At 42.2% G+C, this 27790-nt stretch overlaps 1 protein-coding gene across 1 annotated transcript; it reads left to right on the forward strand.

The window, feature by feature from the left end:
• On the forward strand, positions 1-27205 carry LOC119253089 (probable small intestine urate exporter). The gene is made up of 12 exons (XM_037520746.2): positions 1-435; positions 9094-9225; positions 12629-12834; positions 13379-13612; positions 13698-13785; positions 13991-14077; positions 16833-16951; positions 17073-17234; positions 18970-19102; positions 19182-19326; positions 20206-20296; positions 25913-27205. The coding sequence occupies exons 2-12, from the start codon at positions 9135-9137 to the stop codon at positions 26021-26023; spliced, it is 1467 nt and encodes a 488-aa protein (XP_037376643.1). The 5' UTR covers positions 1-435; positions 9094-9134; the 3' UTR covers positions 26024-27205.
• Positions 27206-27790: the final 585 nt, after the last annotated feature.

The following is a 27790-nucleotide window of genomic DNA, read 5'->3' on the forward strand; positions in this document are numbered from 1 at the left end:
GCGGCGAGGAGACGCTGCGAGTAAGATCTCCCATTAAAAAAAGTGAATAGGGAGGAAAAGCGGCAGGTCCCAGTGAGAACTGAGACAGGGAAGATAAACGGACGACTCCAGCAAACTGCCCAAAGAAGAAAGTTGCCATAAAAGAGGACGAGAAGGGAGGGAAGCGCAGAACCCTGCTCCCCTCCCCCGCCCACAGAGGCGGCACTCTCCGACCGGCAGAGAGGAGGAAACAACAAACCAAAAAGCCCAACAAGAAAAACGGATGCAGCAAGTGGGACTGTGAGTGGAAAGGAACTATTTCAGCCACCACACCCCGTGAACGGGAGCTGAGGCGAACCCTGCAGGATCCGCAGCAGAGGTGAGCTCCAGGCGCCAGTAAAGAGAGCCCCGCCCACCAGGAGGAGACCAGCACCAGCACACAGCCCCGGCCGCCCGGTAAGCTTGCGCGAAAGCGGCGCTCGGATTGCAGCTGCCCAGGGCCCTGCGCCTGCGACCTAGGCTTGCGGGGGCAGCTGCCCAGGGCCCTGCGCCTGCGACCTAGGCTTGCGGGGAGACGGCGGAGGCCCTCCCTGAGTGAGCAGGAACAAGGTGCCCAGGCAGGGGAGCGGGATTCAAAAGGCGCCATTCCCGCGCCACTGATCTGGGCTATAGCCCGCGTCCTGGAACTGAGGGCTTTGGAACTGAGACCCGGGGCACGAAATTAGGGGCGTGGGTTCCCCACGACGGTGGGGCACAAGGCAGACACAGCACCCCAAAGCCGTTGAGGTGTACCCTACCATCCCCGCTCTGCTCCCTGTCCCACGGGGTGGAAAATCAGCTCCCCAAGGGCTCTAGGAGAGATCTCTGGTGCCACCTAGCGACTTGACCCCAGCACAGGCTACTGAAGGAGCTAGTGGCCAGCTGGGGAGTTACCCCACACCGGGCCCCTTCTGAACAAGTAGTCTGAGCCCACAGGGAGAGCGAGCACCCACAGCCGGGGCAGACCAGGCGCGCAGAATAGTGTGCCTGAGACCAGAAGCGCAGGGAGTGTGTCCCACATCACCATTTTAGAACAGGGACATTTCTTCAGTAAAGACTACCTGCAGAAGGCTTCCTCAGGAGCCAGAGGTGAGCGGGGGAAGTTCGCCCACGCCAGACCCCCTCTGGCCTGCAGTCCAAGCCCAGAGGGGAGCAGGAACCCACCGCCGGGGCAGACCAGGCGCACAGGGGAGTGTGTCCCCACATCGGCATTTTAGAACAGGGACCTTTCTCCAGTAAAGGCTGCTTGAAACTGACAGATGACTCCTGGAAGAACCAGAGGGGAACAGAGAAGCCCACCCAAGATGCCGGCAAGTCCAACAACACAGTGTCCCAACGCATACGGCAAATTAGAAAACAGACAGTAGGGAGGAGAAGAACCACACGCAACCTAGCAACTCTCCAGAGAAAAAGCACACCACAAAAAGAAAGCCAGCCCCCAGATTGCAACGACAATAACTTGGAAGAATTTCTGAGCCTTCCAGAAAGAGAATTTAAAATTGCCGTGATTAAAAAACTGACAGAAGTCATAAAGGAAAACAATGATAAGGGAAAAATAATCAACGATCAGAAGAATGCAATTGAGTCCCTAGAGAGGGAAAACAATGGTCAGAAGAAAGAAATTGAGTCCCTAAAGAGGGAAGTAAAAGAAATGCAGGAGATCAAAGAATTAATGGAAGAACTAAAGAATTCTGGGAAAAGCAATGAAAGCAGAATAGATGAAATGGAAGAACGAATAAGTAATCTTGAAGACACAGAAATAAAAAGAACCAAAACAGAGAAGGAAAGAGAAGTACGAAGGAAAAAGAACGAAGAAAGACTTCGGGAACTATCGGACTCCATGAGGAAAGGAAATATAAGAGTTATAGGAATACCAGAAGGAGAGGAGAGAGATGTAGGAACAGAGAAAATATTCAAAGAGATAATTGAAGAGAACTTCCCAAATGTGAAGAAGGAGCTGAAAATTGATATACAAGAAGCAAGAAGAACACCAAACTTCCACGACGAAAGGAAAAATACAGCAAGACACATAATAGTAAAGCTCCCAAGAATCCAGGACAAGGAAAAAATAATGAAGCTGGCAAGAGGGAAGAAACAGATAACATTCAAAGGAAAACCAATCAGGCTGACATCAGACTTCTCCGAAGAAACACTACGGGCAAGGAGAGAGTGGAGGGACATAGTCAACAGACTCCAAGAAAACAGATGCCAACCAAGAATACTCTATCCCGCAAAGCTCTCCTTCCTCTTTGAAGAAAGAATATGGACCTTCCCAGACAAACAGAAACTCCGGAATTTCATTGCAACTAAACCCCCACTCCAAAAAATACTACAAGGAGTTCTAAAGCCAGAACCTCAGAGCGACGAATAACAATGAAAGAAGGCCAAAAAAAAAAAAAAAGGTTATTAAAAGAATAAATAAATAAAATCAAAGGAAAGACAAACACAATGGCAAATACAGATGTTAACATATCAATATTAACTCTAAATGTAAATGGACTAAACTCTTCAATAAAAAGACACAGAGTTGCAGCCTGGATTAAGAAACAAAACCCAACCTTTTGCTGTCTCCAGGAAACACATTTAGCTACAAAAGATAAAAATAGGCTCAAAGTCAAAGGATGGAAAACAATCCTACAAGCAAATGGGCCAAAAAAGAAAGCAGGAACAGCTATACTTATATCAGATAAAACAGACTTCAAACTCAAAAAAATAAAAAGAGACCCCAATGGTCATTACATTATGATCAAGGGGACAATACTTCAAGAAGAAATAACACTCATTAACATATACTCACCAAACGAAGGAGCACCAAAATATATCAGACAACTGTTGTCCTCTCTGAAAACAGACATCAGAGAAAACACATACGTAGTGGGAGACTTCAACACACCACTATCAACAATGGATAGATCAACAAGACAAAAAATAAGTAAAGAAACCAAAGCTCTAAATAAGGACCTAGAGCAATTGGGCTTAACAGACATCTATAGAACACTAAACCCCAAAAAAACGGAGTACACATTTTCTCAAGCGCACACGGATCATTCTCCAGGATCGATCACATACTGGGGCACAAGACAAACATCAACAGATACACCAAGATTGAAATCATATCAACCATCTTTTCTGACCATGAAGGCATCAAACTAGAAATAAACCATAAAAAGAAGGCAAGGAACTTTCCTACCTCATGGAGATTAAAAACCACACTACTGGAAGACCATTGGACTAATGAGGAGATCAAAGAAGAAATTAAAAAATTTTTTGAATTGAACGACAAGGAGGACACCAATATCCTAAATGTATGGGATGCAGCAAAAGCAGTAATAAGAGGAAAATATATAGCAATAGAAGCTCACATCAAGAAACAAGAAAGAACGCAAAGAAACAACCTAATCTCGAAGCTCAAAGATCTAGAAAAAGAACAACAGAAAACCCCAAAACCAGTAGAAGAAAAGAAATAATAAAAACCAAAGCAGAAATAAATGAAATTGAAACTAAAAAAACAATCCAAAAGATCAATGAAACCAAGAGCTGGTTCTTTGAAAAAATCAATAAAATAGACAAACCCCTAGCCAGGCTCACAAAGGAAAAAGGGAGAAAGCACAAATAAACAGGATCATCAATGAAAGAGGAGAAATCACAACGGACACAGCAGAAATCAAAAGAATAATCAGTAACTACTATGAACAGTTATATGGAAACAAGTTTAACAATCTAGAGGAGATGGACCAATTCCTACAACTCTACAATCACCCAAAGCTAGATAAAGAAGAAATAGAACACCTAAACAGACCAATTACAAGCAGCGAAATTGAAATGGTAATCAAAAACCTCCCCAAAAACAAAAGCCCAGGACCTGATGGATTTACAAATGAATTCTACCAAACATTCAGAGACGAATTAGTGCCTATCCTTCACAAACTCTTCCAAAAAATTGAGAAGGAAGGGACAATACCAAACACGTTCTATGAAGCCAACATTACACTAATACCAAAACCGAACAAGGACAACACAAAAAAGGAAAACTACAGGCCAATCTCCCTAATGAACACTGATGCAAAAATCCTCAATAAAATTTTAGCTATCAGAATCCAACAATGTATCCATAAGATAATTCACCACGACCAAGTAGGATTCATTCCAGGGACACAAGGATGGTTTAACATCCGAAAATCAATCAACGTTATCCAACACATCAACAAAAAGAAATATAAAAACCATATGATAATATCAATAGATGCTGAGAAAGCTTTCGACAAAGTGCAACACCCATTCATGATAAAAGCCCTTGAAGTTCTTGGGATACAAGGAACATACCTCAACATCATAAAGGCCATCTATGACAAGCCAACAGCCAGTATCATTCTCAATGGTGAAAAGCTGAAAGCAATTCCATTAAGATCTGGAACAAGACAAGGATGTCCACTCTCACCATTGCTTTTCAATATAATACTGGAAGTCCTAGCCAGGGCAATAAGACAAGAGAAAGACATCCAAGGAATCCAAATAGGAAAAGAAGAAGTCAAACTATCACTATTTGCAGACGATATGATATTATACATAGAGAACCCCAAAAACTCCACAGAAAAGCTAATTCATCTCATCAATCAGTTCAGTAAAGTGGCAGGATACAAAATCAACACGCAAAAGTCAGTAGCCTTCCTATACACAAACAATAAATCTGAAGAAGAAGAAATCGAAAAGACCATCCCTTTGTTATTGAAACAAAAAAAATCAAATATTTGGGAATAAATCTAACAAAAGAGGTAAAGGACCTATACAAAGAAAACTATAAAACACTGTTAAAAGAAATAGAAGAAGACACAAAGAAATGGAGAGACATCCCCTGCTCATGGATTGGAAGAATAAACATTATTAAAATGGCCATCCTTCCAAAAGCAATATACAGATTCAATGCTATTCCAATCAAAATTTCAATGTCATTCTTCAAAGAAATAGAAAAATTATTGATGAAATTCATATGGAATCACAAAAACCCCGAATAGCCAAAGCTCTCCTGAAAAAAAAAGAAGGGAATGGAGGCATCAGACTCCCAGACTTCAAACTATACTACAAAGCCATAATCATCAAAACTGCATGGTATTGGAACAAGAACAGACATACAGACCAATGGAATCGAATAGAAAATCCAGAAATAAACCCACAGATTTATGGTCAACTAATCTTTGACAAAGGAGCAAAGACTATGCATTGGAGCAAAGAAAGTTTGTTCAATAAATGGTGCTGGGAAAACTGGGTCGCTACATGCAAAAGAATGAAGCTTGACCACCACCTCACACCATACACAAAAATCAACTCAAATGGATTAAAGAACTAGACATAAGACCTGAAACCATAAAATATATAGAAGGAAATATAGGCGAAACACTACGTGATTTGCACATCAAAGACATCTTTACAGACACATCACCCAAAGCAGTGATAGTGAAGGCAAAGATAAACAGCTGGGACTATATCAAATTAAAGAGCTTTTGCACAGCAAAAGAGACAATAACAAAAACCAAGAGAAACCCCACCAACTGGGAGAACATTTTTGCACCCAACACTAATGATAAAGGACTGATCACAAAAATCTGCAAAGAGCTGATGAGACTCAACAACAACAAAGAAAATAATCCAGTCAAAAAATGGGCAGAAGAGCTTAAAAGAAACTTCTCTGAAGAGGAAATGCAAATGGCCAACAGGCATATGAAAAAATGTTCAACATCACTTGTCATCAGGGAAATGCAAATCAAAACTACCATGAGATACCATCTTACACCAGTGAGAATGGCACATATTAAAAAAACTAGCAACAACAAATGTTGGCGAGGGTGTGGAGAAAAAGGAACTCTTCTGCACTGTTGGTGGGAGTGCAAACTGGTCCAACCACTGTGGAGAGCTGTGTGGAGATTTCTGGACCTACTAAACATAGAGCTTCCATATGACCCAGCAATTCCACTCCTAGGTATTTACCCAAAGGACACAGAAACATCAATTCCAAAGAACACCTGCACCCCTATGTTTATAGCAGCACTGTTTACAATAGCTAAGCTTTGGAAACAACCCAAATGCCCAAAAATAGATGACTGGATCAAGAAGATGTGGTACATATATACCATGGAATATTACTCAGCATTCAAAAAAGATAAACACATGCAATTTGCTGCAACATGGATGGCGCTGGAAGGGATCATGCTCAGCGAAATAAGCCAAAAAGAAAAAGAAAAATACCGGATGGTCTCACTCATAGCAGGAATCTAGAAAACTTAAATAATGGACCAGGAAAATGAAAAACTATAAGAAAGTGAAAATCAAAATCAACAAAAAACTATGAACCAGAGACACTTTTAGGGGGGCGGGGGCGGGAGGGGAGGGATTGGGGTCAGAATGGGGGGCGGCAATTGTATGGGGAATATAACAATAAAATTTATAAAAAAAAAAAAAAAAAAAAAAATGATCCAGCTAATACATGAATAGCAGATATGAAAGGCAAATCGCCAAAGATATCTAGAGGTGAAAAGACATATGAAAAAAATGTTCATGGTACTTCTAATAAGAGAGATGCAGATTAAAACTGCAATGAGATACCACTCACTCTTCTCAGAATAGCACATGTTAAAAAGACCCCAACAAAAAGCTGCAGAGCAGATGTGGAGAAAAAGGAACCTACTACATTGCTGGTGGGAATGTGAGCTGGTGAAACCCCTATGGAAGCAATAAGGATTTATTTTTTTTTCCTTAAGATTTATTTAGTCATGCACACAATAACTGGGGTACAGCCCAGATGCGCAGAGGGTGATAGGATTCACCAGACACAGAGCGGGGAGCAGAACAGGCAGACTGACGGAAATACACGGCTGAGGGGAGCAGCGGGTGAGACAGGAGAAGTCTGCCGAGCAATGTGGGCATCTCCCTGGCCAGCCAGGATTGAAGCTGCAGACAGCTTCACAGCTCTGTGCTCAACCGCCTGCACCACCAGGGGGGGGCCCAATATGGATTTATTTTTAAAAAATAAAAATGAAATCACTGTGTGTCCTACAATCCCACACTTGAGCAAATATCCATAGAATATGAAACCATCAATAAAAAGCTTCACGTGTTCTACAATGTTTATAGCAGTGTTGAATCAAGAAGGGTGTTACACAAGCCATGGAGTATTATATAGCCATAAGAAAGGATAAAACACAGTCATTTTCAAGTAAACGGAGGGAATTTGAGAGAATTCTGTGGCGCAAGGAAAATTAGAAAGATAAAATCAAATAATGGACATTTACATAGCAGATATTTCTATAATAAAAACACTTTCAAAAATGAGAGGACAGTGCCTCCCTGGTGGCACAGCGGTTGAGCACTGGGTTGCGAAGCTGCCCACAGCCTCTGCTGCGCCGGTTCGATCCCCGGCTGCTCCCCGGCCACCAGAGGAGGGTCCCGCATGGCGCGCAGACCTCTCCTGCCGCCCGCTGCTCCCCTCAGCAGTGTACTTCGGTCCTTCTGCCTGCTCTGCTCCGCGCTCTGGCTCTGGTGAATTCTCGCACCCTCCTGCGCTTCTGACTGTACCCAGTGCTTGTATAAATAAATAAAATAAATAAATAAAGATAAATCTTTAAAAAAATTAAAAAAAAAATGAGTGGACATTAATAAATACCCAAGGTTTAGAGGGTGAGGAGGGACAGACATACAAAGGACAGTGGGGGAATATAAAACAAAACAAGAAGATTCTCTTACCTAAACATGGCAGAGTAATACAATTAGGAATCTACTATTAATACAATACTGTGATTCAGTCAATACACTAGCTGTCACAGTGCTGTCATTTACCAAAAGAAAAATGCTTGTTTCTTTCATGACCCAATCAGTGATCACATGTTGCATTTACTTCAATGCCCCTTTACGCGTCTTGGATTCAGTTTCTCAGTCTGTCCAGTCTTCATGACCTTGACATTTTTGCAGATCTGAAGTCAGTTGTTTTGTGCATTCAGGTTTTTTAAATATATTCTCCAGTAATTAGATTTAAGATATTCATTCTTGGCAGGAGAACCATGAAAGTGAGTTGGTGCCTTTCTCTGTGTTTCATATCAAGAGGCACATGTGTAAATTTATCCCATTAATGGTGGTTTAAAAATGAACGTCTTGATGAAGAGGTACATAGTGTGAGGTCTGTGGGTCCTGAGCACAGGATCTTCTGTGGGTTTGCCACCCTTCTGAGACATACATGTGATGCAAACTCTAAAACTCTTGCAAAAAATATTAAAAAATAAAAGGTGTTTGCCTTACTTATCTTGTATATAATGATGTTTATAATAGACAGTTTTTCATACAATTTAATCCACTGGAATCCTATAGATAAACTTCAGTGGTGGGTGAGAGGTGGCTTGTATATAAATATGGACTATTATATATTTGGTAATCAATAAGATTTTATTTAAAAAATTCAAAGACTGTTATCTAGTTTTACCATGCAGCTGCTGCCGATATCAGTTGAGAAACATGGGAACGCAGAACTGGAAAGAATACTATAATTCAGCAGGGCAATCCAGAACAGCCCAGGGCAATCCCTCATTTTAAAGAGGCAGAGGGCTTCCTTGGTGGTGCAGCCAGTTGAGCGCTGTGCTGTGGCAATGTCTGCACCACGAGTTCGGTCCTGGCCAGCCAGGGAGATTCCCACATGATGTGGCGGACCTCTCTTGACTTGCCTGCTGCTCCCCTCAGCAATGTATTTCAGTCCGTCTGCCTGTTCTGTTCCCCACACTGTCTCTGGTGAATCCTCTCACCCTCCCATGCTTCTGGCCTGTAACCCAGTTCTTGTATAAAAATAAATAAATCTTTTAAAAAATTATTAAATAAGTAAATAAAGAAGCAGAGACGAAGAGGCAGGGTAACTGGGACCTTCCCAAAGCCACACAGTTATCCAGTGAGGGAGTCTGTATGACAAACCTAGTCTTTGGAACCCTAACTTAACACAATTCCCAACAACAAAGCATTTCCCCCAATCTTGGAAGACTGTGTGTTGTGTCATATATATAATACTCCTCTCTCTCTGTTTGCTCTTGTATTCTTTTATTTCAGTAGGTAAACTCTGAAGGGTTTACCTTCAGAAGAGAAGCAGCATGTCTACTAGAGAAGAAGCCGAGGCAACAGAGGGAGAGGCTTCTGAAGGTGTGAACTTAAGCATGACTCCAGCACAAGCCCCCAGGAAAGGTAAAACCATGAACTGGATGTAGATGAATCTGGGTCTATGTCACTTTCCTTCCTTGACAAATACAGTATCTTTTTGCTACTCCCAACAGTCAAGAATTCTATACAAATAAAAAGCATTGTTGTTGATGACTATTTTGTTTCTTGAAAGCAACTTTGAATATTGCAGAGAACAGGTAGATAAGTCATTATTTATAGGTGAAGAAAAATCACAGAGCACATGGTCTGGAGGAAAATAGGAAACCATTCTTGGTCTTTCTGTTTCTAAGTCCATGAGGACATCCCTTTATATCTCCCTGCTCATATTTGATTCAGATATGCTCAGAGAACCACTTTCCCTCTACGGCAGCACAGAGGGTTACTTTTCCTCCTCCTCTCATCCATATTACAACTTATTTTTTCTATAATATATAATAAGGAAGACTGTTACTTCAGCATCCACTAAAATCCATCTATTTTCAAGGAATTGTATGTGATGTGAAAAAACAACATATAAGTAGACTTGATACTTTGACAGTGATCTTGGCATTCATGCCAATAACACTAATAATCTACTCCTCAACTGCAGGGAGGATTCAACATCAGCAATCATGAGGGAAAAGGAGACAGAACAATTCAAAATTCATGCAAATTATGGGGAAACTAGATAAATTTCAGAATTTTCTGCGAAAACATTGTAAGTTTGTATAAAGAAAAAAGTTGTGGAAAAACTATATAAGTTAGAGAAATTTGTGACAAAGTTATCCCTTTTAAAACAGAAAAAATATGTTCTATTACATTTATTAGAAAATTTTGGTAAGATTTTTAAGCAATAGAAAATGCTTATTTATCTTATACAAAAGAAATCCAAATAAATTAATTTATGGAGTTTCCTACTTTAAGAAGGTGGAGTCTAGCTCCTGTCAGCTTGAATGAGGTCTGTACATGTGACTTTTCCCAGGACACAGTGTGGTAAGGGAGGAAAAAGGAACCATTTCACAGAAGAGCGACCTGACAAATTCCACTACAAGTCAGGTGATCAAGGTCCATACCAGCAGAGGTGAATCCTGGTACTAACACTCACCCTAATATGTTCTGATGGGAGAGCGTCAGTTCACCTGTATCGTCCTTCTCTTAATAACACGTGACCTCGGTCTAACCATGAAAAACAGTGAGAAATGCCAAGTAAGGGACATGCGACTCAATACCTCACTGGTACTCTTGCAAGTGGTCAAGCTCACCAACATGAAGTAGGTCTGGGAAACTCATAGGCAAAAGTAGCCCAAAGGCAACAAGACAATGAAATGTGCTCTGGTGTCCTGAATGGGGCTGAGGGACAGAAGGAAGACACACATCTAAGATGTCTGAATGAAGTGTGCCATGAGTTCATGTAAGTTCATTCATTGTGACAAGTGTACCAAACTTATGTGAAATGGTAGCAGTAGCAGAAACTGATGTGCAGTATGCACATATGTCCCATAAGTGTGAGACTTCATTAAATAAAACTGACTAAGAAAGATGGCTAGGTTGCTAAGATGCTTCAGCCCATAGGTTGAGAAGGAAAGGTAAAACTCCCTCTCTTTACAAAGCTAGCTGGCAAAGCAACTCATATGTGTGCACAAACTGCATTTTAAGCTTTTGTAGATAATCATGTGACATTTTCACTAATGTATTAGCAAAATAAATCCTGTGTTTTCATTAAAACATATTATTATGAGGCCATTCTAAAATGTAAAGGTAGTTTAATATCATCAGTTAAAAATTATAATGAAGTCCGATAAATTTACTACTCATCATAGTGCAATGGGTAGTTCTATCATTAAGCCCAATTAAGGGATGAAATAATGAGGACACAGGGAGCTCAATCACTTGCCAAAATCACAGCATTAAATAATGTGTGTGGTCCAACTCTGATTCAAATTAAGATGCATTTGATAAAACTCATGAAATTCCAAAAAATATATAGAAATAGGATAGGTTACTACAATAAATACATAAGTTCCACCACCAAAAGCAGCACACCTAATGGTATAACTGAGAAGCATTCCCAGTAATCTCATATTTAGCAGGAGTGCCCATTCTCAACAATTATAGAGACTGTTTTAAAAATGTGGGTGAATAAATTTATCATGGAACAAAATAAAAGTTACAATAGGCAAAGTTATCACCAGTTTTCTCCATCAGTTGTGCTTAAGCTGTGTGTGCTTTTTTAAATTATTATTCCTGTCTACAACCAAGGGAAAAGACATGAAAATATTGGGAAAAGAAAGAATAAAAACAATAAAAACAGCTACTAAAAACTTGGGACTTAACTGAATATAACTATAAAATTCCACCTTAGGAAAGAAACTTACTTTGAAAAAAAAATGGACCCTCATCCCTGTTCTCAGCTGGAGAAGGCAATGCTGGAAATGTGGCAATCTCTCTTAACTTAGTCTGCCCTATGCATATGAGGTGATCAAAATTCCAATGTGAATTTCTTATAGATGGGGAAGGGGACACACTCAACTAAATGTTCCCAGAAACAAACTCACATTGGAATCTGGCTGTCAGGTCCTAACTGTCCCTGCACAACAGGAAACAGTACTGGTCACGCCACCTGCATTTGCTCCCTGACAGAAGCCAGAATGTGGAGCACCCATGTGGCATGAGGTCAGGGCAATTCAATCAACGCTTCAGGTCCTGTCCAACTATGTTCTCCACTCAACAATCCTAACTGTCCCTGCACAACAAGAAACAGTACTGGCCACGCCACCTGCATTTGCTCCCTGGCAGAAGCCAGAATGTGGAGCACCCACGTGGCATGAGGTCAGGGCAATTCAATCAACCCTTCCAGGTCCTGTCCAACTATGTGCTCCACTCAACTGCAAGGTCACCAGAGGGGAAGCATGGAACACTGGCACATTTTGTGGAAGACTAACTAAAAATTGAAAAATGAAGTTGATGCACCTCATCCACCACCTTTCAAGTCTCATCTCCCAGCCCAAATCACGCTAGGTCCCCTACTCATAAGTGGCACAACCTGCCACCCCAGCCCCTCAGGTAGGAAACTTGGGAAGGCAATGCTGGAAATGAGGTGATCCTGCAACTACACCATTACTATCCATATGCAGTGAACAGCTTTTGCCAGCTCAGTTTTCTTGTAATCCACTCTTACCATCCCACATCCTCATTTCATTCCAGGGCCCTGTCTAGAAATCTCTTTCTGAATGCTCACTCTGGCCAACTCCACACATTTTTCAAGTCTCTGATGACCAGTGTTCTGGAGAAGTTATTGACCCTCTCAATTACCAGGGGAACAGGTCTTCAGAGCAAGTCTGCCTCCTCCATTTTCCTGTTTCACAGAATGAATCTTCCTTTTCTGGACTGATGGAGGGTGCCGAGTAAAGTAGTTGCTTATCAGACTTTCTGTGCTTTCTCCTCTCAGGCTGTTGCTCAGTCCGATATGGGCTGGCTTTCATCTTGCTTCTCTGTCACTCTTCAGTGAGCACACAACAAACGAATTTGAGCATCGCCATGCCAGCGATGGTAAACAACACGGCCCTGACCAGCCAACCCAATGCCTCCACACAAGGGCCTCCCTCTGACGGCCTGAACAACAGGAATGAAACTCCACAGGAACTCAAGGCAGTGGTAAGCTTAATGAGACTGTGGACTCTTTCTTCAATTCAAGTGGTTTTAACAAGACGGTTGTTTATTGAGTATCTGCTATATTATGCAAGAACAAAATATCTAGGGATATTATATCCCTATTTTAGGTCTATGTGTTTGCATGGATTCAACTAGAATGAAGGAAACAGATTTTTGTCATTCAGTAGACATAAATTGTTCCCATAAAATGGTGGCTATATCTACATATAAGTATCACAGATTTAAATAAAATCCTTTCTTTCACCTATTTTTTACTATCTTGATGCTGCTGCTCATTTATCGGATTCTTTCTTTTTAGGCTCTGATTTTAAATTGATCTGTTATCTGGGGAACCAGGGAAATTGTGAACAGGCAAAGATTAAGTTGGATCTCTCTCTCTCATGCTTGATATAATTGTTAGATTAGAGCATTGAGAGCAAAGAAAAGAAACTGCCAGTTATTACCATTTTCTACCTCTCAAGTCCTCACAATAAATAGTTTCATCTCTGTAGGCAAAGATTAACAGTGGTGTGCTGTCTTCATCTAGGCCCCTGTGTATGACTGGAATCCTGAGATCCAGGGAATCATCCTCAGCGCATTCAACTATGGCACATTCTTGGCTCCAATCCCTAGTGGCTATGTGGCTGGAATATTTGGTGCCAAGTACCTGGTTGGTGCTGGCTTGGTCATTTCCTCAGTCCTGACCCTCTTCTGTCCACTGGCAGCTGATACTGGGGTGACCTTGCTCGTTGTCCTTCGGGTTGTCCAAGGCATAGCCCAGGTACCAAGATATTTGGTAAGTATGACTAGAATATGGGTTCCAATGTGACCTAATCTACTGAGAGGAACTTTTATTTATTTTACAGACCATGGTATTAACAGGTCAGTTTTCAATTTGGGTCAAATGGGCTCCCCCAGTGGAAAGGAGTCAGCTCATCGCCATTGCTCGATCAGGTAACTGGCACCCTAATTGTCGGCCCTGTGCTGCATCACCAGACAGCTGCTGAGTGGAGGAGCGGGAAGTGAAAGCAGGTTGTCTGGATTTCAGCTTTTATCACTAATCGCTGGGAACTCATCTTGGTTGAGTTTCAATCTGTAGGAGGCATAGAGATTCCCAAGCCTGACGCCCTCATGTGAAATACCCTGACTTCTTCTGTAGGAGTAATGCTGGGAAGCTTCGTCATCCTCTCTGTCGGAGGCCTCCTCTGCGACACCATAGGATGGCCTTATGTCTTCTATATCTTTGGTGAGTTTGTGCTCCTCTGCCTCAGAATTTTGTTTTATGACAGAAAATTCTGGGCATATTTTCTTTTTCTTTTTTTTTTTTTTAAAGATTTATTTATTTATTTATACAAGCACTGGGTACAGTCAGAAGCGCAGGAGGGTGAGAGAATCCACCAGAGCCAGAGCAGGGAGCAGAGCAGGCAGAGGGACTGAAGTACACTGCTGAGGGGAGCAGCGGGCGGCAGGAGAGGTCTGCGCTCCATGTGGGACCCTCCTCTGGTGGCTGGGGAGCAGCTGGGGATCGAACCAGCGCTGCAGAGGCTGAGGGCAGCTTCGCAACCCAGCATTCAACCGCTGCACCACCGGGGAGGCCCTGGGCATATTTTCTTGATCCAAGTCATCTCTGGTTTGCCAAATCCTAACAGATTTGGATATTTATTTAACTGAAGCTTGTTTCAGCAAAGCAACACCACACTGACAAAGAAATGGGAGTCTGGAGCAAAACTGTTCTGGCAGGATGCTACCGAGAAGGTAGCTTTTTACCTTTGCAATATTGTCCAATGATTATACAAAGTTATTACTCAGCACAGGAGGACAAAGAGAAAAAAGCCAGGAAGAAGGAATGCATGTTAAGATTAACTGCACTTTAGGAGAGAGGAGTCTGGGAATCCAATTCAGATTTACAGCCCAGTTTTCTGGCCCAAAGTTTGAGACCAAAATCAGACTTTCTGACCTTGGCTTCTGGTACCCATCTTGTTAACAAAATGTGGGATTCTGCTGATGTCTCTCTGGACGCAAAGTTACATACCAGTCAGTGGCTCCCCAGGCATTCCCTATCCTGCCTGGTGACATATGCTCATTGTCACAGGAGATTAAGCATCTTTTTCTTGTTTAACTTAAAAGATGCCTCTGCGGGGTCAGGAGTGAATTGATTGGTTGGGCCTAATGGTTTTTGTGCACATAAGGCTGAACTGCATAGCCCACACGGCGGCTTATGCAGTTATTTCATTCTAGCAGACCCACAGAAGTGGATAATGTCAGACCTCATCATGAGAGACTGCAAATCACATTTAAGTTTAGGGATCTAGAGTGTGTAGCTAAAATAACCGGATGACTTTAGAGGCATCATCACATTCCCTTCAGTTTCTAAATTCAACCCAAAGAAGGACGCCACCTGGGTTGCTTCATAAGCTGTTGAAAAGGTTATCTTGGTAGGATTATATTTTTAGCCAGGCTTACTTATTTAATACATTTTCAGCATTCTCTTAATATTACTCAACAGGGAAGTGTGGGAATGAGACATAATCACAGTGAAAGTACTGAGTGGAGTAGAGAATCAGCCAATAGAGGATGCAGAGCAGGCTGACCACATGATGCTCAGGAGTAGATGAAATACACAGAGACAGAAAATTTTCAAAGTTACACTGAGTATTCCAGAGGTAGTATTTTACTACTTTGCAATATTGTCCATACTCAATCATGGATAGAACAGTCCGTCTGCTTTTGACTAAAGTTTGAGGTTGTATTTTTACAATATTCTCTGAAATCTTATGTGCAACCTGCCTCATCTGGTGGGACCTGGAGGTTCAATCTATTGGTGTTTTCATTAGAGGATGGTGCTCTTAGTTCATGGGTTTTATTTATCAGGTCATGGTTTTTAGAAGAAAATATGTTACGTGTGATCACTATGGCACATAATCTACCCGTATTCTGACCTAGAAATTTCAAAAAGAATGGGCTACAAAAAATAATTAAGTAATGGGAAAGGCTGCTGTGCCCATGGTTTTGAGAAACAGCAATAGCATGATTAAGACAGGAACTCACTAAATACCCATGGAATCTGCTAACATCCTACATTTTCAATATACACCAGTGCTGATTTTCTTATCCATCCCTCCATGCTCTATGTTAAGTATTGATGAGAAATTTGAGCTTTGTATTCTTAAACTCTCAAAATCTAGCAAAAATCTTGGTGTTTGTGAGTTGTCTCTATATTTGTGAAGGATGTGTCATCCACAACCAAGGAAGTAAAGAGAGCTCTTTAGATATTCATAATGACCTAAGAAGGGACTTTTTAGATGAATCATTTTTTTCAGACAGTGCTAATAATGTTGTGTTGTCAAATTCAGAGTAATGTCTCTATTAGAGAAAATCCTTCTGTTGAGGATTAATTTCAAATTTACAAATTTCCTGGGTAATCACTTACACATATGCCTGCTGCTAAGTCTTCAGTGCTAGAGGTAGTTATGGAAGGACTTAATGACGGAAGGAACTTGCAGAAGTATGACAAGGAAGAGGAATCTTTCCAGTACTTCAATATGAGGAAGTTGTCAAGCAAGCAGTGTAAGCTCTCTAGTATTTCTAACAATGAGCTATAGCATTATTAATGCTGCATTTCAAAACTTCCCCCAACTCTGGTTTAAAACAAATCATTTGTTCTCCCACTTCTGGGCAGCTCTATTCTCTGTGTCTTGTATATGCCTTGGATAATGGGTAACTTGGACCATGTTCTTCCTATGACAATGGCTAGGACTTTAGAAGAAAATTGATAACAATATCATGGTTCTTAAGCATGGACAAGCAAGTAATATGTATGACCAAGGCCGAAATAAAGTTCTGGGAAAGTCCTCTCCACCAGTGATAAGTACATAGCAGAATATAGATAAGGGCAGAGTAGAAGACTGGAATCAGTCACTCTGTGTACTGCAAGATTCATCCCACATTAGAGTCAAATTGAAACACTCCAATGCAATGCTAACTGGGCCCTCTTCTCCCAGGTGGAATAGGCTGTGCCTGTTCTTTGCTCTGGTTTCTTCTCGTCTATGAGGACCCTGTGAATCATCCATTTATCAGCACTGGTGAGAAGGAATACATCGTGGCTTCCCTGGCTGAACAGGTGCACTGAGTAACACCTCTGTCATCTCCATGTCTGTCTGCATGAGTTGGAGGTGAGATGTGCAGTGGAGCAAAGCTTCTGTCTTCTAATAGAGGGGGCATTGTCATGTGCTTTCTTCTAGGGCAGTTCTCCAGGCTGGTCTGTTCCCATTAAGGCTATGATCAAATCCCTGCCACTGTGGGCCATTTTTGTGTCTGCATTCTGCATATACTGGCGAAATCATATCATGATGGCATACATGCCAACATATATCAACACTGTACTGCAAGCTAACTTCAGAAATGTAAGTACAGAGGAAGTTCTTTCTTTTCCTCCATTTAAATGCTTCTTTATAGAATCTTCTGTCTTTTATTTGGTCAAAAATCAAGGATTGGGCCCAGGATGGTCAGGGAGGAAAAGCAACCTGGTTCACCTGCATTTTCATTCAGGAGATTCTGAATCACTGAAAAGAAACCTTCTGCTTAATGGGAAGAAAGTGGTATGGTTCTAGGTCACTCATATTCACAGAATGTCACATTTCTTAACACTCCTAAGGAAAAATATTACATTTAATCCAAACAATAACTCCAATCAATCACTCTGTTGCAGATTAGCAACAAAGTTTAATAAAATTGTGTTCATCTTTAAGAAGACTATGATATAGATGCAAAAACATGCTGAAAGTAAGGCATGATAGTTCTTATATAAAAAATTGTGGGAATTTTTTAAGAAAAGATATTTCTCTCCATTTTAACATATATAGATTAAGTGCACATATGTGTAGAGCTCTCTGATTTTCCGCTCAATGAACAGATTGTGGATTGGCTGACACGAGACTTTCAATTTTTGCTTAAAAGGATGTTCTAAGACTAGGGAGGAGGGCATAGATCTCACTGAGGGACAGTTCACCTGGTCATTGAATTATTGCTTTCCTCACCCTTTGGACTCTAAAGCAGTGTCCCCAGGGTGATTGCGTTCCCTGATGAAACGTTAGAAGTGGGTAACAGAGAACTGGCCTCGTAGCAGAGATCAGAGCCGGGGACTTCTGCATGCAAGGAGGCTGGGGAGCTGAGATCTGTAAGTCCAAAGACAGGTGGAGGAGGATCAGAAGCAGCTGAAAAAACACAAGTCAGGCCAGGGAGTCTAAAGACAAATGTCTAGAGAGCTAGGACATCAGGATGAGAGAGGGGCATCCTGCGGCTGCTGTTGGGGATGATCAACCTCCACCAAGGCTGAGGAGGACCAGGATGGGAGTGGTTGGAAAGACAGGTAAGAATGCAGCGCCCTCCCAGCACAGGAAGTCAAGAGACCTGGACTCGTTGCTCTCAGGGTAATTTCTCACTAAGTCACATGACCTCGATGGTCTCAGTTTCCTCACCCATTAAATGAACAGCTTGGACCAGATCAGAATGACATGCTCATTGTCTGGATTATGTAAACCGGGGGGTGTGTGTCCCCCTGTCCTCGTTTTCTTTATCAGCCATTTAAAATAGAAGCGGAATTGCTAATAACAGGGTTCCCCATTTTAAAATCTCTTTTAAAATACAAAAAGGCAGTTGCAACATCTTGCTGTCTTCCTGTATCCAATCTCCCCTGTTTTCCCAGCCCACTCCACACATAAAGTTTTTATGAGTTTCTCAGAATTTTTCCCATTGTGCCTTTGGAGAATCCAAGCCTACACAAATGAATATTATTCTCCAAACCATTTTAACAAAATCTTTACATGTGCATTTTCCCTTTTTGTAAATTGTGTATTCATATTATTATCCTATTTTTGCACAAATTTTCTTCCTTTAAACTTCTTTTTCCAGGGAAACTTTATATATGCAGGAAGAATTCATCATTTTTTATCCCTCAAATTGAATTTTATAAAACTATCTGCAAGTAATAATATTATGTTGATTCATACCAGTAGTGTGTAATTTGTCTTAGAGGGATGAGCATGTAATGAATAACCCCAGATCTAGACAGTTTTCCCACAACTCTGTCTATGGCATTGTGGGGGATGATGACCTGTCTCTCACTCGTCTCCTCCTCAGAGTGGGATCATGTCAGCTCTGCCGGTATGTGTTGCCTTTCCCACCTTTATCCTTGGAGGTCAACTCGTTGGTTTTCTCCACTCCAGAGAAATCCTTAGACTCAATACTATCAGGAAACTCTTTACTACCTTAGGTAAGAATAGAGGGGAATGGAGGGGTGGGTGTGGGGCGCTCAGGGGGCCTCCTGTTCACTGTGTTTGTCCTCCTGCCAGGGGTTCTCATCCCAAGTGGACTCCACCTGCTCCTGACCTGGGTGAGATCCAGCCAAAGCACCCTTGGCATCTTGGCAGTGTCTTCCAGCTTCCGCACCTTGTGTGAACTAGGAGTTTTTCTCAACATGGTGGATATTGCTCCTCGGTAGGGACTCTTGCTTTATTCTCATAGAGATACAGTGCAGGTCCATCAGCTTAAACCACCTCTGACACATGGATCAATTATGAGTGACATGTGAGACAGGTCACGGAAATTGTCAGTCCCATATCCAGATTCCAACTAATTCCTGGAAGACCCAAAGATGTTCCACAGTTTTAAGGTAAAAACAGAAATAGACAGTGGCCACAGACAGCCCAATTAGAGGAGACTCCCAGAGATATCCGTCTGTGGGACATCAGCTGTCACATATGGTTGAGACCCTGAAAGGGCTCAGACAACTCCACAAGCCTCGTTCACCTAAGGCAATTGCAGGCAAATTGTGGGGACAGCAAAAGGAACCTCTTATAAAGGTCATTATCAAAGATCAATGAACTTTCCACTATAGCCCCAGATACTTTTCACAGTCAAGAAAACACACTCATCCTCAGAAATGAGGCAATATTCGTGGGCTATACTTTGTCTCAGAGGAGCCATGTCTTTTAATGAGAGGTCTTTTATATCCTAGGAGAGAGATATTTTATACACAAAACCTGGATTCTCGAAGATCAGGCTTCATAGCCGAGTCCAAAGAATATAAGCCAGCTACAGAGCCCTAATTTGTCTATTTTGTATAAACAGTGGTAAAAAGTTAGTACAGGTGACCCCTTGGAAGTCTCTGAACCCAGCACTGGATCCTACTAATGCCATCAGGACATTACATTCAAGTTTGGTCCAGGGTCACACAGCCACAGGCATCCTCAGAGATAAGCAAAGAGTTGCAACAGATGAGCTGAGATTGACCTCTTATTTCCAGTGAATGTTCTCTCTGTCTCTCTGTCTCTCTGTCTCTCTCTCTCTCTCTCTCTCTCTTTCTCTGTCTCTCAGGTACAGTGCCTTTCTCAAGGGACTATCGCAAGTATATGCTTCCTTAGCTGGAGCCATCTCTACCACCGTAACTGGCTATTTCATAAATCAGGTGAGAAAATGTTCTCATGAAAATATTCATAGGTCAAATCTGTATTGTCACCCAGTAGAAGTCAGACTTAGAGTATTTTCATTCCTTCCTCAGTGTGGCTTTCACAGTTTGTAAAACACAAGTGTGTGAGGGGAAGTTAGTACTGGTTTGAGTGTGGAGTGCAGGAGAATGCACATTTATGAGCTTAGGCTTTCTGATATTTTAGAAGATGCATTTCATGCTACTCAGCAAATTTTTAGAAATAGTCTTGACATTTCCTGTGATGACTAAAAAATTGAGTGACAGGGCCTCCCCTGTGGCGAAGCGGTTGAGCGCTGGGTTGCGAAGCTGCCCGCGGCCTCTGCGGCGCCTGTTCGATACCCGGCTGCTCTCTGGCCACCAGAGGAGGGTCCCACATGGCGCGCAGACCTCTCCTGCCAAGCCCGCTGCTCCCCTCAGCAGTGTACTTCGGTCCTTCTGCCTGCTCTGCTCCCCGCTCTGGCTCTGGTGAATTCTCTCACCCTCCTGCGCTTCTGGCTGTACCCAGTGCTTGTATAAATAAATAAATCTTAAAAAAAAAAAATTGAGTGACAAAAAAAATTTCCTTTAAGGAATTAGTTTCTCTCTTGACATTTTATGTCCCTTCTCTGCCAGTTACATGAAGAGAGGTAGAGTGACTTTATGAGAGGGCCTCTGGCCTGGGTATTGTAGAGCATCTGTGATATAAGCATCTGTCAATTGTGCAAATGGGTTTTGAGCATTCCACTCATTCCTTCCACCAATCCTAAGGAATTGGGATGAGATGCACAAGAAAAATGCTGAAAAGTAAGTCACACTTTAATAGTTTCCTTAGTTATTTGTCCACTGAAGCTAGCCCATGATCACTCTGTAATCGAGCAGAAGCCCTGGAATGATGTGAGCCAAATCAGTTTCACCTACAGTTGCTACCTTGACCCTCCTGCATAAAAATCTTCCCTTCAAGGTAGAGCAGAGAAATCATAATTCATACAAACTGGCAACCTCATGATGGTGGCATCTGCATGAATTCATCTGCCAGATTGCAAATAGCCCAGTGGGCATTGGAAAAACCCCTTGGGAGCTATAGAAGTTCACCTGCATTGTATTTAGGACATACCATATGTCTATTGATGGAAAACACTTTCTGACCACTGTGGGGAAGGGTTTCAAAAAATACTGCCTTTGGGGCTTCCCTGTTGGTGCAAGGGGTAAAGACACAGCGCTATGAAGCTACCCTCAGCCACTGCAGCATGAGTTCGATCCCCAGCTGGGGAGCTAGCCACATGGTGCAGCAGACCTCTCCTGTCTCGCCTGCTGCTCCCCTCAGCAGTGTTTCTGGTCCGTCTGCCTGTTTTGCTCCTCACTCTGTCTCTGGTGAATTATCTCAATCGCCTGCACCTCTGGCCTGTACCCCAGTTCTTGTATATATAAATAAATACATCTTTTTTAAAAGACATTTTTTAAAAAGTGGGTTGGGAGCCCCTACAGCCAGCATAGGCTGCTGGTTGGGCCCTAATCCCATTTTTCTCTCCTCCTCATAGAAATCCACCATCCTTTGGACCCATGTGTATCTCTGTCTCAAGTGTGGCTTTTTGGAGTTCACAAAGGCCATTACTTAAGGTGGAAGGCACCACAGTGCAGTGGGGAGAAATGTTGGGATGAGGCCAGAGTTGTGGGGGGTGAAAGAATTCACCTGAGACAGAGTGGAGAACAGAAAGCAGATTTATTGAAATACGACACCAAGAGAAGTAGCAGGTGGGAGAGGAGAGGTCTGTGCATGAAGGAGGACTTGGGGCTCCCTTTTGTAACCTGTTTCCCAGGCTTCTCATGAGTGGGCAGTTGATTTGGGCAAATTAGTGCTGCGATATGTGGTCTTGGGAGCTGACCTCTGACATAGAGTGTATCCTGGCCCTGCTTCTATGTTCATAGTCAAAGTGATCAGCCTTAGGCCTGGTTCCCACAGCAACCTTACAATTCCCTTTGTCTATTCAAGCCTCTGTAACCTTCCTGCTGGGCAAACTTAGTTTTTAACTAACCTGCAAAGGAGTGGTGCCTTAGTTTTTACCCTTATTAATGATACCCAGACACTAAAGAGCAGCACTTCAGTCTTCACTTGGACAATGCTGCTTGCACAGTTGCCGGGTATGCTGGTCAATTGCCTTTCTCATTGAGGTGTCAAGCTCTGATGTGTCCCTGTGTTTACAGTTTGACCATAGATTGAGGGAGCAGAATAGTTTATAAAAAAATCTATGACCAGCTTCCTGTTTCTTTATAGGTTGTCCTGGGGAAGACAGGAAGCCCCTTTGCTTCTACAGCATTCCAAACTCTTGGGCTCTTCCAGAAGCATAGTGGCTATCTGAATATATGACAGCTGTTTTGCCTTTTGCCATCTTGAAAGCCTTTGATACAGATTCTACCTACTGAGCTCAGTCAAACTGGTATTTTCAAGGACTGACACTTCAGAAATGACAGTGAGATTCTGGATGAATCTCAGCGGCATTAGCATCTGTATGCCAAACAAAGACAGAATTAGTTCTTGAAACTTCATGCAAATTGTTCTGCAATTTAAGGGAATCAATTAGTTGGATGCAATTATAGTGAGATTCAGCTGCCTTAAGTTTCTCTGGCAGCAAAGTGCTGGGTTCAAGCTATCAATTTTATATCTAAGAATCATTGTTTTTAGGGAGGGTAGGGTTAGCTCATGTGAAGTAGACCAGTTTGCTGAGTAACACTGTGTGTGCTGTGAGGTTGGGATCACTTCTGCAGAGTGTGGTGCATATAGAAAACATGATATATTTATCCGTCACAGCTTCTTCTGTAGTTCAGCACCAACAAGTTGCTGCAGATATGGCTCTTAGGCAGGAGGGCAAGTCTCTATTGACTATAAGAGCCCTTAGGGCCACTGGAGATCTCCATCTTGAGTTCAGGCCTCAGAGGCTTTACAAAGAGGGGAAATGATTTCTCCTAGTTTGCTTGTCTCAGTGCTGAGGCTCCAGTTAAGGTTTATTTTAGTGTTGACACTGCTCTTTTGTGGAGAACCTTGTGACCACCACCATTTGTACTGTTTCCTCACTCTGAGAAAAGGAATCTGGGAAAGTAATGGCATGCAAGACAGAAAGAGGAGCTCCCGAATGGATCAGAGGCCTGACGGGAATCCCTTGAATTTTTGCTTGGGCTTCCCAAATGAAAATGATTGTAGAAGTGAACAGATTCCCTTTAGTTCCTTGGAGCAGTACTAATCTAGTGTTATTAAATTTAGTCTCAAAAACTAAGTCAGAAACTTCCTCAGGGTCTCAGGGCTCTTTTAGTAATCTTTCCTCAGGTGCCCTGATATTTTGCAGTAATAACCAAAGTATGAGATTTCTATTTTTATTTTTTATTTTTTGATGTATCTGGTTTACCACTGTTTGTGGTTTAGAGGTATAGGATTGTTATAGAGCAGCCCCGATATTGAACGGGTTCCTGGCTGTGGGTCCTCACCCACGTGCTTACAAGGGACTTATGAATACTCCACTACAGGCACACACAAAAGATTAATAAAAGGTTTATTTACAAGGGAAAAGGAAATAAGGAAAATGTACAACTCAGGGAGAAAATAGGGAAATAAAGTCTTTAATGCGTCCTACCCGATCCAACAACCTGGAAACCCAAAGTCACTCTCAGAGCTGGCCAGACGCTGCGAGCTGGCGGAGAGCCAAAATGGGGATTCCCCCAAAGCCCACGTGTCTGCCTTTATACCAGCCTGGCTGCTTAACCCCACCCTCCGGTCCCAGCCACCTTCCCTTTGGTGGTGATGGGATTTGGAGTTCCCTGTGTCTTTGGCTTTGGCCTGGGGTGGGGGTGGAGTCCACAAAGCCTGTATGGAATTAGCTTTAGGACATCCTTTTCCCCCTAACAGGATCTTCCCCTTCAGATATTGTTACTATATCACATTCAACATCAAAACATCTGTAGTCCTCCACTATAGTCTAGTAGGACTTTCACGTTTTATTTATAATCTTTGATACTTAGTTTTCTGATGGAGATAATATTGGTTAACAACATTGTTGGTGGTTTTGAGGTATAGGCTCTCAGGCAATGTGACTGGTTTAAACCCGAAGGATCTTTATTCTCTTTAGAAATTCTATGGGTACTCAATCTGAGGGGTGGGGGAAAGCAAATATTGTCTAAAAAATGTAAAAAAATGATAAATGTTAAAATTTAAAAAATGAAAAAAAAAAGAAATCTCTGGATCTCTGGCATTGACACTTGTGGCCACTTGGTGGCAGGTTGTCCTCATCTATTTAATCATTTGACTGAGTTGCAGCCTCATAATTGTGGCTGTCTCTATTTCCCTGGCTTTGAATGTTTTGGATAATTTGCCAGCTATGAAGAACAGCATGCTAGTGCGTATTGACACCAGAGGCGGTGTCTGGAAGGGCGTGGAAGGATTCAGGTACCAAACTTCCTGGCCTCTGGAGAAGGAGGATAAAGGAGTGCTGCCTCGCCTGTTTGTTCATCAATAATGAAAGTGGAGGTGCTAGTGCATTGTGCTCTGGCTTTGTTAAGTAGAGATTCTTTTCGTTTTAACTTTTTTAAATACCAGTAATGGCAAAGACTTGACCTTATCATTTCTTCTCTTAGAAACTTCTAGGTATCAGTAGAAATACCTATCCTAGTAGCCTGTTTTAGTTTTGAGAAGCTATTTGCATCTAGAAATAGAACATTAGACAATTCATAAGTGCCCCCTTGGCCTCTTCAAAGAAATTTTCTATTAGGTAATTCCTTGCACCAAGGGAATAATTGCCACTATTCCCTCCATAAATGTTGCCCATAAACCCTTCAAGGTTGCTTATTGGCGGTGCCATCCCCTGCCACTCCTGGTTTATTGGGTTTGAAGTCTCATTTCCCATAGTAAACATTTCCTAGCTGACTTTGCTTGGGATCCATGTGCGGGTATAGACTGGCTTTATTTGTGTGGCCCGGGGTGTGCTTGGCCTTTACCTGTCCCAGTTTACCTACAAACTGCTTCAGTCAACTGTAGGAGCTCAGGATGCAGAGGATCAACCCTCATGTCACCGCCAGATGAGCACAAAAATGTATGAAAATGCTCCCCCTGGAGGACCAATCACTAGTCATTACAGCTAGGATTTTGATCTCCTAGACATACGGAAACATAGGTTAGAGGGAGCACTTGGCCTTTTCCCGTGGAGACAATCCAGGCTGCTCCCACTAGTTGGTCATTATATTCTGAGCAAATTTTGTCTTTCCAACTCAAACAGAATATCCATACCCACCCCCACGGACAATCCTGCCTTTACCTGTTGCCAGTGGGAGTAGATGTCCATACTGATGCTGTCTGATCTCTGATAAATATCCTTAGAAAACTCTGGGAATGTCAACCAAACCTGGAGTCACATGACGTGGGTGTAGTCACCAGTCACTATGTCTGAGCTCCGAGATTTGGATAGAATCAAGGGCACTTGCTGTAGCCATGAATTTGGATCTGCTACCTCCTCCCAGGGATCAGGAGCAGAGCTGGAAGTGGGAACAGTAGGCCAGGACACCAGGGTGCCAGAGCCCTTCTCAGCCAAATGGGAAAAGACTAGAGGCCATAATCACCTGTACTTCTCACCTCAGGACTCTGAGCATGCCTGGAGAAACATCTTCTTCGTTGCAGCTGCTGTGGACATAGCAGGCCTGGTCTTCTACCTCATCCTGGGAAGAGCCGAAGTCCAAGACTGGGCGTAGGGTCGACATTCACCCATTTCTGAGCAACCACCTGGTGACACCTCATATCCTGGTGATTAGTTGTGCCTCACCTGCCTCATGGAACCTTCCCAGTCCACACCTGTGTGATGGGCTAGCATCCAACTCAACTGACTTGCCTCCAGTATCTTGTCAGGGAACTTGGCAGTGTAAAACTGGGAGTGCTCCCTGGCTATTTACAAGCGGGGTGGGGGAGAGCCTAGTTATTTAACTCTGGGTGCCTGAAAACATAGGCGTATCTGAATTTCCATGCCTTATGTAACAACAGGCAGGGATGAACCAAGAGAATATGCTTAGTGAAACAGTAAGAAAAGAAAGAGCATAAGATTTCACTCACAGGTGGTGCATGAAGAAACCAAAACAAATAAACTAAATAAAACAAAAAAACAGAGACCACATAGTAGTAGTAACCAGAACTGAAGGGGCCATATGTAAAAGCTGGAGTTAGACCTTTAGTGGGGATAGGTGGTCTGTGCAGTTGTTGATTTACATAAATGTATACTGAAACCTATAATATGATAAGCCTATGTTATGTCAATTACACAAAAAAAGTGGGAAACACAATTTTGGCTGCAGAAAAAGGTCTGTGTGCAACTGTATCATCTTCAGTAGACAGGACAGGGGTCTCATGTTCCCGTGCACGTTGATGCAGTAAGTTATATCTCGGAATGAGTATTTTCAATGATCTAATCAATCAAGAATGTAAGATTGTTACTTAAATCAAACACAGGAATTTTTGTTACCTGAGAGTGCTTTGAAAGTGGAGGTAGGGACAAAATCAGACTTTCCATCTTTTCTTCGCTGAACTGGTTCAAATGTATGTACAAGTTGTCATCTGCTGAGCAATTCTGTGTAGTGTTTTCAGGGAAAGTCTGGAACAAAGTCAAGGTAAGCTGCTTCACAGCACAAGTGGATTAAGGCCCCCAGAGTTCCCTGGGGATAGTTTGGATATTGAATCTATGTTAACTACTTGATATTGATGGTTGCTTTGTGGTTATGTAGGAGAATGACCTCTTTCAAAGAAAACATTGCAAAAGTGTTTACTGGAGGACTAGATGATGGTACTGGACATCATGCCAGCAGCTCATCCTTGTGGTTAAGCAAAAGTCCTTTTTACCTATTGTGCAACTGTTCTGTATTGGGGATATTTTGAAATGAACCAATATAATGAAAAACTATATTAATGACATTGGGGTCACATTCTTTAAATCATGTTCTTTTAACTCATGGGTTTTGATTTTCATATTAATAGCAGTGTAACCAGGTGTGTGGTAAACATCTGATCTAACACACAGCAGAATAATAACATCCAGAGCCTTGGATCAGGAAGAAGGTAGAGAAAACCTACTCCTGTTTATGTCCCAGGCACAACTCTGTTCGCACAGGGAACCCACATCTGTGAGATATTTTTATCAGACAAAACTGCACAGCTTACACAGTAGCATTGCCTGGTTTATCCTGATACTAAGAAATTTAAATCTAAATATAATTCTATGAAAATATAACAAGTTCATATAAAGAAAAAAGTTATTGTGAAAAAACTATATAAGATCAGAGAAAGTTGTCACACAGTTACCCCTTTTAAAACAGAAACATTATGGGGTGGGGGCGGAGCAACATGGCGGCGAGGAGACGCTGCGAGTAAGATCTCCCATTAAAAAAAAGTTAATAGGGAGGAAAAGCGGCAGGTCCCAGTGAGAAGTGGGACACGGAAGATAAACGGGTGACGCCAGCAAACTGCCCGAAGAA

The sequence above is a fragment of the Talpa occidentalis genome, unplaced genomic scaffold (assembly GCF_014898055.3).
Source record: "Talpa occidentalis isolate TD23 unplaced genomic scaffold, MPIMG_talOcc4v2.1 talOcc4.2, whole genome shotgun sequence".
NCBI classification, from domain to species: Eukaryota; Metazoa; Chordata; class Mammalia; order Eulipotyphla; family Talpidae; genus Talpa; species Talpa occidentalis.

What these genes read in the sequence shown, in the direction of transcription:
- LOC119253089 (XM_037520746.2), top strand. Translation starts at nt 9,135, where the DNA reads ATGTCTACTAGAGAAGAAGCCGAGGCAACAGAGGGAGAGGCTTCTGAA. An exon ending in CACAGGAACTCAAGGCAGTG is followed by an intron (nt 12,835 to 13,378) that starts GTAAGCTTAATG and finishes GTCTTCATCTAG; the next exon opens with GCCCCTGTGTATGACTGGAA. An exon ending in TGGCTTCCCTGGCTGAACAG is followed by an intron (nt 16,952 to 17,072) that starts GTGCACTGAGTA and finishes GCTTTCTTCTAG; the next exon opens with GGCAGTTCTCCAGGCTGGTC.